We start from the raw sequence: 14,363 nt of genomic DNA, 5'->3' as shown, positions 1-14,363 counted from the left end.
TATATATATATATATATATATATATATATATATATATATATATATATATATAATATTTTTTTTTTATTGTCACCATCTCAGAACAGAAAGACGTAAAGAAAACTGTTTCCAGGGACATGCTAGCTTGTACACTAAAAGAAGCAGCCCAGTCAGTTTAAGAAGAGAGCTGCCACAAACGTGCAGCACAGTGGCAGTTGACCTGGTGGTGAATGGCTTTTTTGCTTTGTGATGAACATGCCAGAACAATGGTTCTGGTCATTTCAGCTTTTTAGACCTGTGCAAATTTTTTTATTCTATAGCAAATTTTCACTTTTATCAACGTAACTCAGAAGACATTTCTTTTGAGAGGTAATGTTTCATTTTTGTTTAATTCTACTGTCTTGGACAGGTGTCTCCAAACTTTTCAGTTGTGAGATCTACTTCTGATCACTGAAAATCATTGCAGACTACTAAAGGCTAAGCAACATGCGCATTGTTTCCCCCACGCCCAGCTTCACAATTTTTAAGCTTGATTTCCAAAGAGCCAGATTACAAAATACCTTGACTAGGAACACTGACAGGGCTGCCATGTGTCAGTGAGAGCGTGGTCTTTGGGAATGTATGAACACGTGTATGTATGAATGGCATGTATTTGTATGGGTGATTGAGAGCCTGTGTCATATGTCCTTGCAGCACAGGACATATCTTTCACCATAAGTCGCACCATTACATGTATAAAACAAACATACAACTACTTTTTTCAAGTGCAGAAACATGTTCTTCACAAATGGTCACAATATGGAACATTTTTCCACACTTTAAATTTCTCTCATTTAAAGAAATGGCTGTACTTTTCAGTTATACTTATGCCAATGTCTACTGCCTACTGGGGCGCAAGAGACCTGTTGTTTGTAAATGTGACACTTTGAAATGGGAGAAAATTAAAATGAAGAGTTAGCTTAATTATTGAGGTAACTTTTAATTTTTATTTTGTCCCATTTTAAAAGCATTCAGAAACATCATTTTGTTCACAACTCCAATACTGAGTTGACAAGGACTTCTGTGTAAGAGTTAAACACCTCAGTGCTTCAGTTGTCCTCATCTGTGCCCCAGCTCCAGCCTGGGTCATAAACATGACTGAGTACTCCTCGTTATCAGACCCTGCTATCTGCAGCCTTATGATGATAATGTAAAAAAAAAAAAACACAGCCTTCACTTGACTTTGAAAGCAAAATATGACCGTGTGCTTATTCAAAAATGAACTGAAGCCTGTGCCCTAGTGGCTGGGAGCTACCGGTAGCTCGTGATCAACAGGTTCCAGACACCTGTTCTAGTACTTGAAGTGAACAATTTAGAGACCTCCTTAAAGAAGATATGATGACTGCAAGGCTCCATAAATTATTCTCTCCACAGCTGTTTCCAAAATGCCTCACAGAAAATTAAGTTCCTGCCTTTCACTCCGAAAATCTCTGAGGCTATTGCTGATGATGAGATCCAGAAGATGATGAGTGAAACCAAAAATGTAAAATGAGTGCCTTTGGTAATTAAAATGTCTCCCGACAGCAGGTTCACTTTTCCTTATGTCAGCACCCTACAATGTGAAAGCACACATTGTTTTTTAAATTTCAGTTCAGTGTAAGCATCTATCACCTCTTTAATCTCCTTTGAAGAAAACTCGTTCAAGGGACAGTAGGCCAAGAGCGTGTAGTCTATTCGGGCTCTATTGTCCATATTTAAGTAATATGGAGCCGGATCAACATTTTATTAATTTGGCTTTTTGATTGTTTAAGTCATACGGTATTTTCTCAAACATTAATAGACACCATACCCACTGGAGTAACATATCAATATAAAGGGAAATATCATTTTCCCAGCCTCAAAATGGTTTGCTCTTGAGCTTAAAAAAGATGTAAGATTCTCTTACCACTGTGAGAACAAGGGATATGTTTCCTTGATGGGGGTCCCAACAAACTATTGAGGTTGATTCTTTCTCTGTGATTCTACCTTCAATTTGGCTGATGATTGTCAATATAATGTTTTAGCAGTCGCTGTTGAGAGGACAACAGTGTGTGGAATATTATGCCGGGTTCCCCACAATATCCTCTGCATCCTGCTGTGCATGTTGTATCGTGTGTAGTCACTCAGCTGTGTAGTGCCACCTGTACAGAATTTTATAGAGGCTACCCGCCCTTCGGCATAATGGGCGAAGTTGTTTGTGCAAGTGTAAATTGTATCCTGTTGTTTATTGTCTACCATAATGCCTAAAGGACAAGTTTATATGTTGGCAGAGGGCCCGTTTTTCTGCCTGGGGAATGGAGTAGTTTACTCCTTTCCCATGGTGAAGAGACAACCTGCTTAATTTATACTTGACTTCCTAGAGGTCATTTATGACTTGGCATCAACCATTGTCATAGCAGTTCCTGTCACTGCATTTCGCTGTTTGGTGCAGGGTTGCATCATCATGATGCAACCCTGCTCCAAGCAGTTGTAAAAAATGTTATCAAAAAGAAAATCCCAAAACGAGATTTTCTTTTTCAAAATAAAAAAGAAATTGCTCCCGTCACCAGGGGAATTTTCTTCCATTGCGAGGGGCTCATTATTGACAAATTACTCTCCCTCGTTGGCAGGCAGTGACGGACAGTTAAAAAAAATGGTGAAATGTCTGCTCATCTAAATTAAGGGGTGGGCATGTAGCCATTCCTCCTCATGGCCCTTATTCCCTTGGGCCATCAGAGAGGTTTTGCTATGGTGCTGACCGATTAGTCACCGTAATAGCCAAAACTATGGCCTTCCTGCAATTAAATCAGGCGGGTGGACAATTATATTAGTGGTCTGTATACTCCGTCACAACAGAGTATACACACCACCAGTATGTAAATCTGCCCCTAAATCACTTTCCCATCCCTTTTGGTATGTAAAGTATTGTTGGGGATTCTTGTTGACTATGCAGTAAATGTTTGTCGTCGGGTATTGCTTGGATTTGAAATGTTGGAGAAACCTCTTGAAGAAGGTGAGTGAGTGCAGCACACCAGCTTTAATTGGGGGCTGAGTGACCAAATATCTGATTGGTAGATATGTGAATCTTTTCCTCTAGGATATAAGTGCTGTTTTAAAGATTCATTTTGAGATGAGACCTGACAGCTTGCCTACTTTAAATAGTTTAATTTCTTCCAAAAGATTTTCAGACTGGGTAATATGGTTGAGTTTAATTTCTAATAGCACTCATGTTTTGGGTCATTTTATTCAGCTAAATCTGATAAACATATTTGTGATTACAACATTAGTTAGGCAGCTTGCCACCTGAAGCATCTGTGACATATTTAACATGCTGTTAATGCAGAGCAAATACTCTAGACCAGAGGTCTTCAAACTGGGTGGCGGGCTCAAGTGATCCCAGGGGGGCGCCAAACTCTGGCCAAAAGAAATATTAAACAGATAACATGCCTTTGTTTTAAGCAGAAGCATGTTATTGCAGTTTTTAAAAGGTAACAGTACTTAACTGCAATGTTTAAATAGGTATGGACCTATTTAAACATTGCCATCTTTCTAAAATAATTGTGAAAAATTCTGAGGGGGGCCCAATGCTTTTTTGTTTTCAACTCGGGGGGCGCGGCATTAAAAAGTTTGAAGACCACTGCTCTAGACACATTAACTTCTTATGGGGTTCTAGATTTTGATGTCTGGATCACTGTGGATGCTTCATGACAGGGTGACCAGACTAGAGGCAAAACCTCTGCATCTTGTTTCTTCACTAAACACATCTGATGGCAAGAATTAGGTTACACCTAAGATTCTACTGAGACAAAGCATATGTAATGATTCTACCTCTCTTACCACCTTTGGCTTCCTGAATCTGTGAATATCTTGTGATTAATTCGGTAATGGGTCAGGTTTATTGAAGCTTGGAGCGAATAGAATACAGTAGCAGTTGCAAAACCTATAAGCTCTGAGACCCCTCTTGGGTGTCGACCTGTGTTGTATATGAGGTCTTTGCTTCAACAGGGCCACCTGTAGAACCAATTGCAAGCACTTGCTGCTTCTTCGTTCAAACTGAGGTTTGTTGTGGGATAATTTGTCTGAAGTGCATTGGATAGGTGTTGTACTTGTTCGTATAATTACTTGCCAAAAACAAAACCAGAGTATTTTTAGGACTGTAATCCCCAAACCAATCTTGCTGTCCCAGCGTTTATTTGCTGTGACTCCTGAGGTATACTATGCCAATCACTTGAACTCATACAAACCATGGGGCACTTGTAGGAAAGTGCCCCTTTAGCATTGTTACCCCCCACTTTTTGCCTGATATTGATGCTGACTTGATGTGAGAGTGTGCTGGGTTCCTGCTAACCAGGCCCCAACACCAGTGTTCTTTCCCTAAACTGCACCATCGTTTCCACAGTTGGCACACCTCTGGCACACAGCTAAGTCCCCTGTAAAAGGTACCAGTGGTACCAAGGGCTCTGTGACCAGGGAGGTTCCCTAAGGGCTGCAGCATGTATCATGACACTCTAAAGGACCCCTCACCAAGCACATGCACACTGCCATTGAAGATAATGTGTGCTGGTGCAGAGAAAAAGATAAAGTCGCCATGCCCACTGTCTGAGGCATAGGTAAATCACCCCTCTAGCAGGCCTTACAGCCATAAGGCAGTGAGGGCATAGCTACATGAGCAGTATGCCCCTATAAAGTCTAAGTCCATTCTTAGATATTGTAAGTGCAGAGTGGCCATATTAAAGTACATGGGCTGGGAAACTGTCATTATGAACTCAGCAGCTCCATGATGGCTTCACTGAAGACTGTGAAGTTTGGTATCAAACTTCTCAGCACAATACACCTACACTGATGCCAGTGTTGGGTTTATTGTATCATGCACACAGAGGGCATCTTAGAGATACCCCCTGTATTTTACTCAACCCTTTAGTGTAAGGCTGACCAGTCTGTGCCAGCCTGCCACTAACAGATACGTTTCTGACCCCATGGGGTGAGAGCCTTTGTGCTCTCTGGGGTCAGTAACAAAGCCTACTTAGGGTGGAGGTGATTCACACCTCCGCCCTGCAGGAACTGTTATACTTGGCAGTGAGCCTCAAAGGCTCAGGCCTCTTTTTACACGGCCCCAGGTCACTCCAGCTAGTGGAGATGCCCGCCCCAGGACAAAGCCCCACTTTTGGCGGCAAGACCGGTGGGAAAATTAGGTAAAACAGAGGAGTAACCACTCCAGCTAGGACCACCCCTTAGGATTCCAGTGCTGAAGTGACCCCCTTCCTGCAGAAACCTCCATCTTGATTTGGAGGACAAGGACCTATAGGGTTAGGAGTGTGTCCCCACCCCAAGGGAGTGGGCACAGGAAGGGTGTAGCCATTGGCTACTGCCTTCTGACCCCTGTAATGCCCCTAAATCTAGGATGTAAGGGCTCCCCCGAAGAAGAAAGAAGCAAGAAGGGCAGCTAAGTTGATCCCAGCAGAGAAGACTTCAGACACCAACTGACTTGGCTCCAGCCTTACTGGCCTGTCTACAGCTTCTGAAGCCCTGCTGCAAAAAGGTGACACATCCTGTAGGACCAGCAACCTCTCCAAACCCCCAGAGGACTACCTGCCCACCAGAGGACTAAGAACTCCAGAGGACAGCAGCCCTGTCTACAAGAAACATAAAGAAGAACTCCTGAACCTCCCACGATCCCTGGTCATCCTAACCCCTGGAGACTGGAACTGTAAGTCGAGTACTTACCTCAAACTGCACTAACACTTTCCCCCCAGGACTTTTCTGAAAGTTGCACTGTGTCAACTTTTGAAAGTGAAAAGTGTTACTTGCTTGTAAACCGTTTTATTTGCCAAATCTAAACAAAGTGCTTTTCATACATATGCTTGATACTTACTTACAAATGTACTTACTTGCAACAAGATCGTTTTGGTTCTAGAAATAAAGTAACAAAATAAATGTTTCCAATATAAATACATTGACCTGGTGTTAGTCATTGAGTGTGTGCCTCATTTCTTGATTGTGTGTGTACAACAATTGCTTTGCACTGCCCTCTAATAAGTAAGCCTAACTGCTCGACCACACTACCACAAAAGAGAGCATTAGTATTATCTACTTTAGCCTCTGGTAAGCCTCTGGGGAACCCCTGGACTCTGTGCACACTATATCTCATTTTGATATAGTATTTACAGAGCCAGAATCCTACAGCACGTGAAGGCTTTCTTTTGTTTGACTTGAGGGCACTTCTGTATTTGTTAGTACCTGCTGCAAAGATCCAGAACAGAGAACTAGTAGTTCCCATCTAGGCCCAGTCCAACACTTTATCCACATAAGGGATGGTACATTTAGCCAGGAAGGTGGAACATGTCATATGCAGTCTCAGTGCACTGGAGATCTTTTCTTGTCCACAGCTCATTGGCCCTCATTATGAATTGGCAGTTAAATTCCGATATGTGCTATAACTGCTATTACGGCATATACCAGAATTATGAATATTGCGTTAAAAATCATATTCCCCAGATACATTTCCTGGGACATTGAGAATTTGATGCAGTCAGCACCAAAACCCTCATGTTATTTCCATTATTGGGGGAAGATCTCATAATTGGGTGGTATTTATTGAACCCGATAAATTCAGACCTAGTGCAGTCAGATGTTATTGGGTGTAATAAATATTGCACCAGTTACTAGTTCAGTCTGAATAAGGGTTATAGTATGATGCCCTCACTCTGTACATATATGAATTGTCATTGCAAGACAGCTACCTTTTCATTGTATGCCTGATTACATGATATCAAAGGATGGTTCCCCACAAGTAATCCATGTGGGGTGCATCACCCTACCCCTGCATTCGTGGAATCCGCCCTGCCCTCACATAATGCCTATTGCATCCTTAAGAGAGGAACATAGTTGCAGGTTGGCAACTTATTGAACCTAATTTTACATAATCAGGGCTAATTGCACTCAATATCAAAATGTTATTTTTGATTGAAGGTCAGTTGTGTTCTTCTGAATTCTGATGTGCTTGATAACTGATAATATCCTTTCTAATTCATGAGTTGACGCTGTTTATTAAGTAATTTCCCATATTGCTTGTTAGATCTATATCAAACAAATCTGTTCTTTGTACATAGGGTGTTCGTTTTACCTCAAAGTGGGGTTGCAGCTCCATAAGGTCAAAATTATTATGGAGTCACAAAAGTAGAGAACTGTTTCTCCTTTTTCCCCTGGTTCCTTGTGGGCGTAATCGTAAGTGCATCATTCATCCTGATCAATATCCTGGGCTTGTGAATGGTGATGCCCTTGATTCCTTGATGTCTTTTACCGAAAGGCAGAATCAACAGTTCATCAAACTCTGTTCAAGTTCTCTGTGCACCATATTTTTGTCAATGGGAGCCAGGTAATACACATCACCTATTAGACTTGGTATGTATGATGATGAAACAAAAAGGCAAAGAAAAGTGCTTGTCTTGAAGACTTGCTGAAGTTTTTATTGCGTGATTATAAAGAAACACTGAGGCAATTAGGAGAAGCCTTAGGTGAAAGGGGTTGGGCATACTGTTGAAACACCCATTGTTCATATACCCCTTCTCATTCCTTTGTCATAGAGAATTGATTGGATACTGGTAGGAGATGGAGAAGAGAGAACTGTGCTCAGACTCATAACTTCGGCATATACCTCTAGGATTCAAGACATTTGCTGCCTTGTGGCTTTTAAAGGCACATAGACACTTTAATGTTGCTCTTATTTCCCGTATTGTAGGTATTGCTTTCCAGAACCACCCTAAATGCAATGCTTTGTACAACTTGTTTTTTTTTTTCAAGAGCTTATTTTACAGTACAACCCCACTCTTTCGAACAGTTATCTTATGTCCCATTGCTTGATTCCTGCTCCTGCTGCATCTGGCATTGCGCAAGCAGCCTAATAGAAGAAGAGGTTTTGGGGTGACATTGGGTTATAAACAACAAGCTAGGTTATGAGATGGCCCCATACCAAGACTAATATTTCACTAGTAATGTTCTACAAGCAGCCATTATAACTCATCAGAAATCTTTCATGGAAATAACTGCAACGTAGGGTTTTTGGGAATCATAGCTTGTCCATAAAGAGTGCAACAGTATTTTTGTAGAAAGTTTTGACATAGTATATTTACCTGACAGTTTTACATGGTGCAAGTGTGCTGCTTTACAAGATGCTCTACGTGTTGTGTTCTGTTAGTAAATGCATGTTTTATTTATAAATGTATTTTTGGTGATTTGTGAGTTGTTAACATGGAAAAGATTGTTTATTTTACTCCCATTGCTTAAATCTGCTGAGCTCATCATGTGCTGAATGGTCTACTTTGTAGGCTCAGACTGTGAAAGAAGTGTTCGCCCGCCAGCTAATGCAGATCAGTGGAGTGAGTGGAGAGAAAGCAGCAGCTATCTTGGAGAAGTACAGCACACTTGCAAGGTATGGCTTAACTCTTCTTCTCTGAAGCTCAGCTCTCTTTTCAGTGCACACTGTTGCAGTATACACAGGCCAAACTGGTTAATTTGTTTGGGGGATTATAAATGTAGCCATTACAGTAGTATCTTACAGTAACATGGTAAAATCATCCATCCCTCTCTCATACTGAGCCAGCGAAATGTAGGCAGTGTTCGTGAACTGTCAACCACAGGGATCCACTGGAAGCTTTAACATATATCTCCAGTATGTAGATTCTTTGAGAGCTCCTGAAATGTAATTATGTGGTGCTTTGAGTAAGTCAATCCCTACCAAAGTGAGGCTAAAACTGGTATGCTTTTGTACTCAGCTTTGGTTCAGTTTGTTTTCTATGGTGTATTCATTATGAAATTGGTAAGTCACCCCAAGTGAAATTAGGTTTATTGATTTCTGTCCCAGATCCTTTCCTTTTAGGTAAAACAGCTTTCAAACTTAGATAGCAGTACGCTTTAATATTGGTGTTTGGGAAAACCATACATAAGAAAATGATAATAAAACTGGAAAAAAAAAATATGCAAGGTTATTATAGCCTCATTATGGACCATATTTATCTGAAGCAGTTGCATTGAAACTGGGAGCAGGTCTTGGCCAGAGGAGATGCACAGTGGATTTGTGGCCATGTGCACTAGGCTCAGACTATGGCCCAGGTTCAAATACCTTTCATCTAGTGTTTAATCTACTGGGCCAATGGCCCTGTGCAGTGGGTTCAAGGGTAGGCCAATTGACTACATGGTGTAGATGAAGGTCATGTGCAGTGGGCTTGGGGGCCAGACAGATGGGAGCCAGGCTTTGCTAAAAAGCACACTATCCCACAACTTGCATTGTGGCTTTTTTGTGTCATGAGGACTAGGTGAAATTGTGGCAGAAGGCCATGCCTTGCACTCAAGAGCTACTGTGGAAGGCCAAAAGCTTCGTGCAGTTTGGGGCATGTGACTAGGCAAATTGTGTTATCAAAACCAGTTCCTGCATTCAGAATCCACTGCACACTGCTGGGTATGGGAACTGGTTGGGTAGATCTAGTATAAATATTTCAAACTTACTAATAGAACTTTAGGCAAGGTTCAAATAAGGTTTTGTTGTAAGCAGTCGGAAAGTGCAACCAAAAAATAATGAGTTGACATAATGCACTGTCTACAGCACCCAACAGAAATGTATGGTGCCTTTGCCGTTATTATGAGAGTGAATGTCCCAGTGAGGAATAGCCCTCACCCTGTCTCTCTATCTATTTTTAACATTCACTTAAATCATGCGCAAAATGAGGGTTCCTCGTGTTATAGTACTCCTTACTGCTCACAAGCTTAACAGATCTCCTGTAGAGAACCTTGTAACGCTGATCAAATAGATTGACATCAGATGCTTTTGGGCAACTGTTGCGCAGTCGTGGAGGAGTTGGATGTGTGCGGAGAAGGAAGCTCTGAGCAGGCAGTCCCCGAGGCTGAGACTAATGCAAGTCCTGGAGGCACTTCAACGCTGCGGCACTGGTGGGGACAAAACATTTGCTGATTTATCATTTTGTCGTAGGCAAGGGATGTGTCATCCGACAGCACCGCTTATTGCTGCACAGATTACCAGCCTGCCTCTCCGGTAATTGCTTCCCGATAGCTTTATCAATCCTCCCAGCTCTCCTGCTCCCCAGCCTTTCTATCAGCCCGCCAGCCCGTCGGCGTGTTCGCCCAGGCTCAACAGCACTAGCCCAACCAGCCTGCCGGCCTGTGTTAACCCATCAGGCACTAGTGGCCACCAGTAGCAAAGCATAAGCAAAGCAGTGAAGACGTAGGCCATTATTGGCCGAGCTACATTAGCATGGCTACATTTGGAATATTGAAAAAATCAGGTTCTCAGGCACAGGTCTAGGCAACCCGCGCTGTTATCGGGATAAGGCACCAAACAAAGGTACATTTATTCGGGGGCACTGAATTAAAACCAACAAAAGTCATCCCAAAAGGAAAAGAAGCACCCCACACTACCTTAGGCGCAAGCAACACCTTTGGGAGTGGCCCAGGCTTCCAATGGCGGCCTATTGAGTTTTAAAGACGCGAGGAGCAGGAGCAGCAGCATTGTGACTGCGTAGTAACACAGTGTCAAACAAGTAAATCTACAAAACCCCTTGAAGAGTGGCAAGCAATTGATCGTGAGATTCTGGGTCGGCGAGGTGGTGAGCATGATCACGGTGTTAGATTAGCTGCCCAAGGGTTGAGCCAGAGTGGTGCGGAGGTGGCTGTGCCAGGTCTCAGTGCGGCTTGTAACACACTGAATGCTCCCCCATCCCGTGCTGTTCTACCTCCTCCCCACCCATCCCCCCCCCGTCCAGAGTGTTCATCTCAAGGCCAACAGTATCTGCCTCAACCTCAGCAAAATTAGTCATAGAAGCTGCCATCGACACTGCCTAAATTGCACCAATCAGTGCTGAATCAACTAATGATATTAAAAATTCACAATAGTGAATGCATCCAGAACGTTTCTGACTACAGTGAGGTCTGGTAAACACAGGGTTGATCCTCTACCAACCCAGTGTAAAAGAAAGGGCCAGTAGTCCTCTGATCCAGATTCACAAATGGTCAAACCTAAGCAAAGTTCTCCATCTACTTTGGTTGGCGTATTAGTTCCACTGCTTTTTCCATCCTCGTCCAACATATTTGCTTTATGGCCTAGAGTTAAAAAAAGGTCAGAATTTTCCTTTATGAAAGACGAAGGTGCCGCTTTATATCCATCTACTGAGGTGGTCAGTGGAGTGCTCCCAACACTACAGCCCCACTAACTCCTCTACCTGGATCGCAATATTAGGGCTTAGTCGTCGATCAGCGAGCACAGCAAAGCAATTTGATGGACAAGCATACCATGGTCAATTTAACTTATATAACCTCACATTTTCTCTTTGAACAGCAAACTGATTCAATTATATTTGTTCTACCAACACAAAAAAGTCAATAAAATATTTGTTCGACACAGCTAGAACTGTACTCATTGTCAGATTTGGCCTCACCAAATGATACCATAAATATTAAAAAACGACATGTGACAACACTGCTCTTTTGCACCAACAGGTGTTACCCTCTGAGCGAGGAACCTCATTTAAAGTCTTGCGCTCTACCATTGAAGACGAAACAGTAGAGAATAATGGACTAGGATGGGGCAATCTGCACACTCCCTCTTCTACCAACAACAGCCTCAACAAATTAAATCCATGTGAATTGATGTTAACTGGCGATTTTCAAGTTATTTCTCCTAATTATGACTGCATTACTAATCCCCCTTTGGACATCAAGACCTGGCAACAATTAATCAACAAGCTAGATGTAGGAAGTTGGCTCTGTATGCACTATTTCAAAATAAGGAATAGTATGCACAGAGTCCAAGGGTTCCCCTTAGAGGTAAGATAGTGGCAAAAAGAGATAATACTAATGCTCTATTTTGTGGTAGTGTGGTCGAGCAGTAGGCTTATCAAAGGAGTAGTGTTAAGCATTTGTTGTACATACACACAGGCAATAAATGAGGAACACACACTCGGAGACAATTCCAAGCCAATAGGTTTTTGTATAGAAAAATATATTTTCTTAGTTTATTTTAAGAACCACTGGTTCAAATTCTACATGTAATACTTTGCATGAAAGGTATTGCAGGTAAGTACTTTAGGAACTTGGAATAATCACAATAGCATATATACTTTTCAAATAAAACACATATAGCTATTTTAAAACTAGACAGTGCAATTTTCACAGTTCCTAGGGAGGTAAGTAATTGTTAGTTCTTGCAGGTAAGTAAACCACCTACGGGGTTCACGTTTGGGTCCAAGGTAGCCCACCGTTGGGGGTTCAGAGCAACCCCAAAGTTACCACACCAGCAGCTCAGGGCCGGTCAGGTGCAGAGTTCAAAGTGGTGCCCAAAACACATAGGCTTCAATGGAGAAGGGGGTGCCCCGGTTCCAGTCTGCCAGCAGGTAAGTACCCGCATCTTCGGAGGGCAGACCAGGGGGGTTTTGTAGGGCACCGGGGGGGACACAAGTTAGCACAGAAAGTACACCCTCAGCAGCACGGGGCGGCCAGGTGCAGTGTGCAAACACACGTCGGGTTTTCAATTGGAATCAATGGGAGACCAAGAGGTCTCTTCAGCGATGCAGGCAAGGGGGGGGGCTCCTCGGGGTAGCCACCACCTGGGCAAGGGAGAGGGCCTCCTGGGGGTCACTCCTGCACTGGAGTTCCGATCCTTCAGGTCCTGGGGGCTGCGGGTGCAGGGTCTTTTCCAGGCGTCGGGATCTGGGAGTCAGACAGTCGCGGTCAGGGGGAGCCTCGGGATTCCCTCTGCAGGCGTCGCTGTGGGGGCTCAGGGGGGAGAACTTTGGTTACTCACAGTCTCGAAGTCGCCGGGGAGTCCTCCCTGAAGTGTTGTTTCTCCACAAGTCGAGCCGGGGGCATTGGGTGCAGAGTTGCAAGTCTCACGCTTCTGGCGGGAAACGCAGTTGTTTTAAAGTTGCTCCTTTGGAAACAAAGTTGCAGTCTTGGGTGAACAGGGCCGCTGTTCTCAGGAGTTTCTTGGTCCTTCTAGAGCAGGGCAGTCCTCTGAGGATTCAGAGGTCGCTGGTCCTGGGGAAAGCGTCGCTGGAGCAGTGTCTTTTCGAAGTGGGGAGACAGGCCGGTAGAGCTGGGGCCAAAGCAGTTGGTGTCTCCGTCTTCTCTGCAGGGTTTTTCAGCTCGGCAGTCTTCTTCTTCTTAGGTTGCAGGAATCTAATTTCCTAGGTTCTGGGGAGCCCCTAAATACTGAATTTAGGGGTGTGTTTAGGTCTGGGAGGGAAGTAGCCAATGGCTACTGTCCTTGAGGGTGGCTACACCCTCTGTGTGCCTCCTCCCTGAGGGGAGGGGGGCACATCCCTAATCCTATTGGGGTAATCCTCCATCTGCAAGATGGAGGATTTCTAAAAGTCAGAGTCACCTCAGCTCAGGACACCTTAGGGGCTGTCCTGACTGGCCAGTAACTCCTCCTTGTTTTTCTCATTATCTCTCCTGGACTTGCTGCCAAAAGTGGGGGCTGTGTCCAGGGGGCAGGCATCTCCACTAGCTGGAGTGCCCTGGGGCATTGTAACACGAAGCCTGAGCCTTTGAAGCTCACTGCTAGGTGTTACAGTTCCTGCAGGGGGGAGGTGTGAAGCACCTCCACCCAGAGCAGGCTTTTGTTTCTGTCCTCAGAGAGCACAAAGGCCCTCACCACATGGGGTCAGAAACTCGTCTCTCAGCAGCAGGCTGGCACAGACCAGTCAGTCCTGCACTGAACAATTGGGTAAAATACAGGGGGAGTATTATGAATCAGGCCTCTGTCTTGCGTCAAGGCACTACTGTAGCAATATAAGATCAAGCTGCGAAAACTTAAATGAACATAAAGTCACCTAGATATCCATTCTGAGTGCGCAACCTAGAACAACACTTAAGCACTCTAAGCTAGGTGAAGCCCCCGTAGTAAATCCTAATTTGTCAAGCTTCTCATTACCATCAAGGCAATATTCCAATGAAGAAGCTTTCTCAGATCAACATTTGACCCAAAGAGCACTTGACTTCATGTTCATGCCTCAGGTAGGAATAGGGACATCTAATCATAACTCAAGATGTTTCAGCTTTAACAACAAGTTGGCACCCAGTGTATACCTCCCAAGGTAACAGAGATATATTGAATTGAGGCAATATAGCCAAACCCTTAGCCTCACATTCAAAACTTTGCTATCTTAACTCCAATAACATTGTTTCCATACCATTTATTCCCTCAAACATATTAGCCCACAAGGAAGCAACGGTAGTGACATGGTCAACTCAATCCGCGATTAATACAAGCTGCGAAAATCAGAGAAATTTAGAAGATTGGGGAATATTCATAACTCTTCCAGCAAAATCTTATTGCCCTTTTGGATGTTGAGGACAAACATTTTGCCTCGCTTCTCAGG

At 43.5% G+C, this 14,363-nt stretch overlaps 1 protein-coding gene across 3 annotated transcripts in view; it reads left to right on the top strand.

The window, feature by feature from the left end:
- Window positions 1-14,363, top strand: part of MUS81 (MUS81 structure-specific endonuclease subunit) — a 382,977-nt gene that overhangs the window by 292,727 nt on the left and 75,887 nt on the right. For all 3 annotated transcript variants that reach the window (XM_069208031.1, XM_069208030.1, XM_069208029.1), the window contains exon 15: window positions 8,301-8,404. In XM_069208031.1, the coding sequence (XP_069064132.1) occupies window positions 8,301-8,404 (104 nt within the window). The remainder of the gene's footprint in view (window positions 1-8,300; window positions 8,405-14,363) is intronic.

This window comes from Pleurodeles waltl, chromosome 9, assembly GCF_031143425.1.
Source record: "Pleurodeles waltl isolate 20211129_DDA chromosome 9, aPleWal1.hap1.20221129, whole genome shotgun sequence".
Taxonomy (NCBI): domain Eukaryota; kingdom Metazoa; phylum Chordata; class Amphibia; order Caudata; family Salamandridae; genus Pleurodeles; species Pleurodeles waltl.
This window is presented reverse-complemented; position numbering and strand designations above follow the sequence as displayed.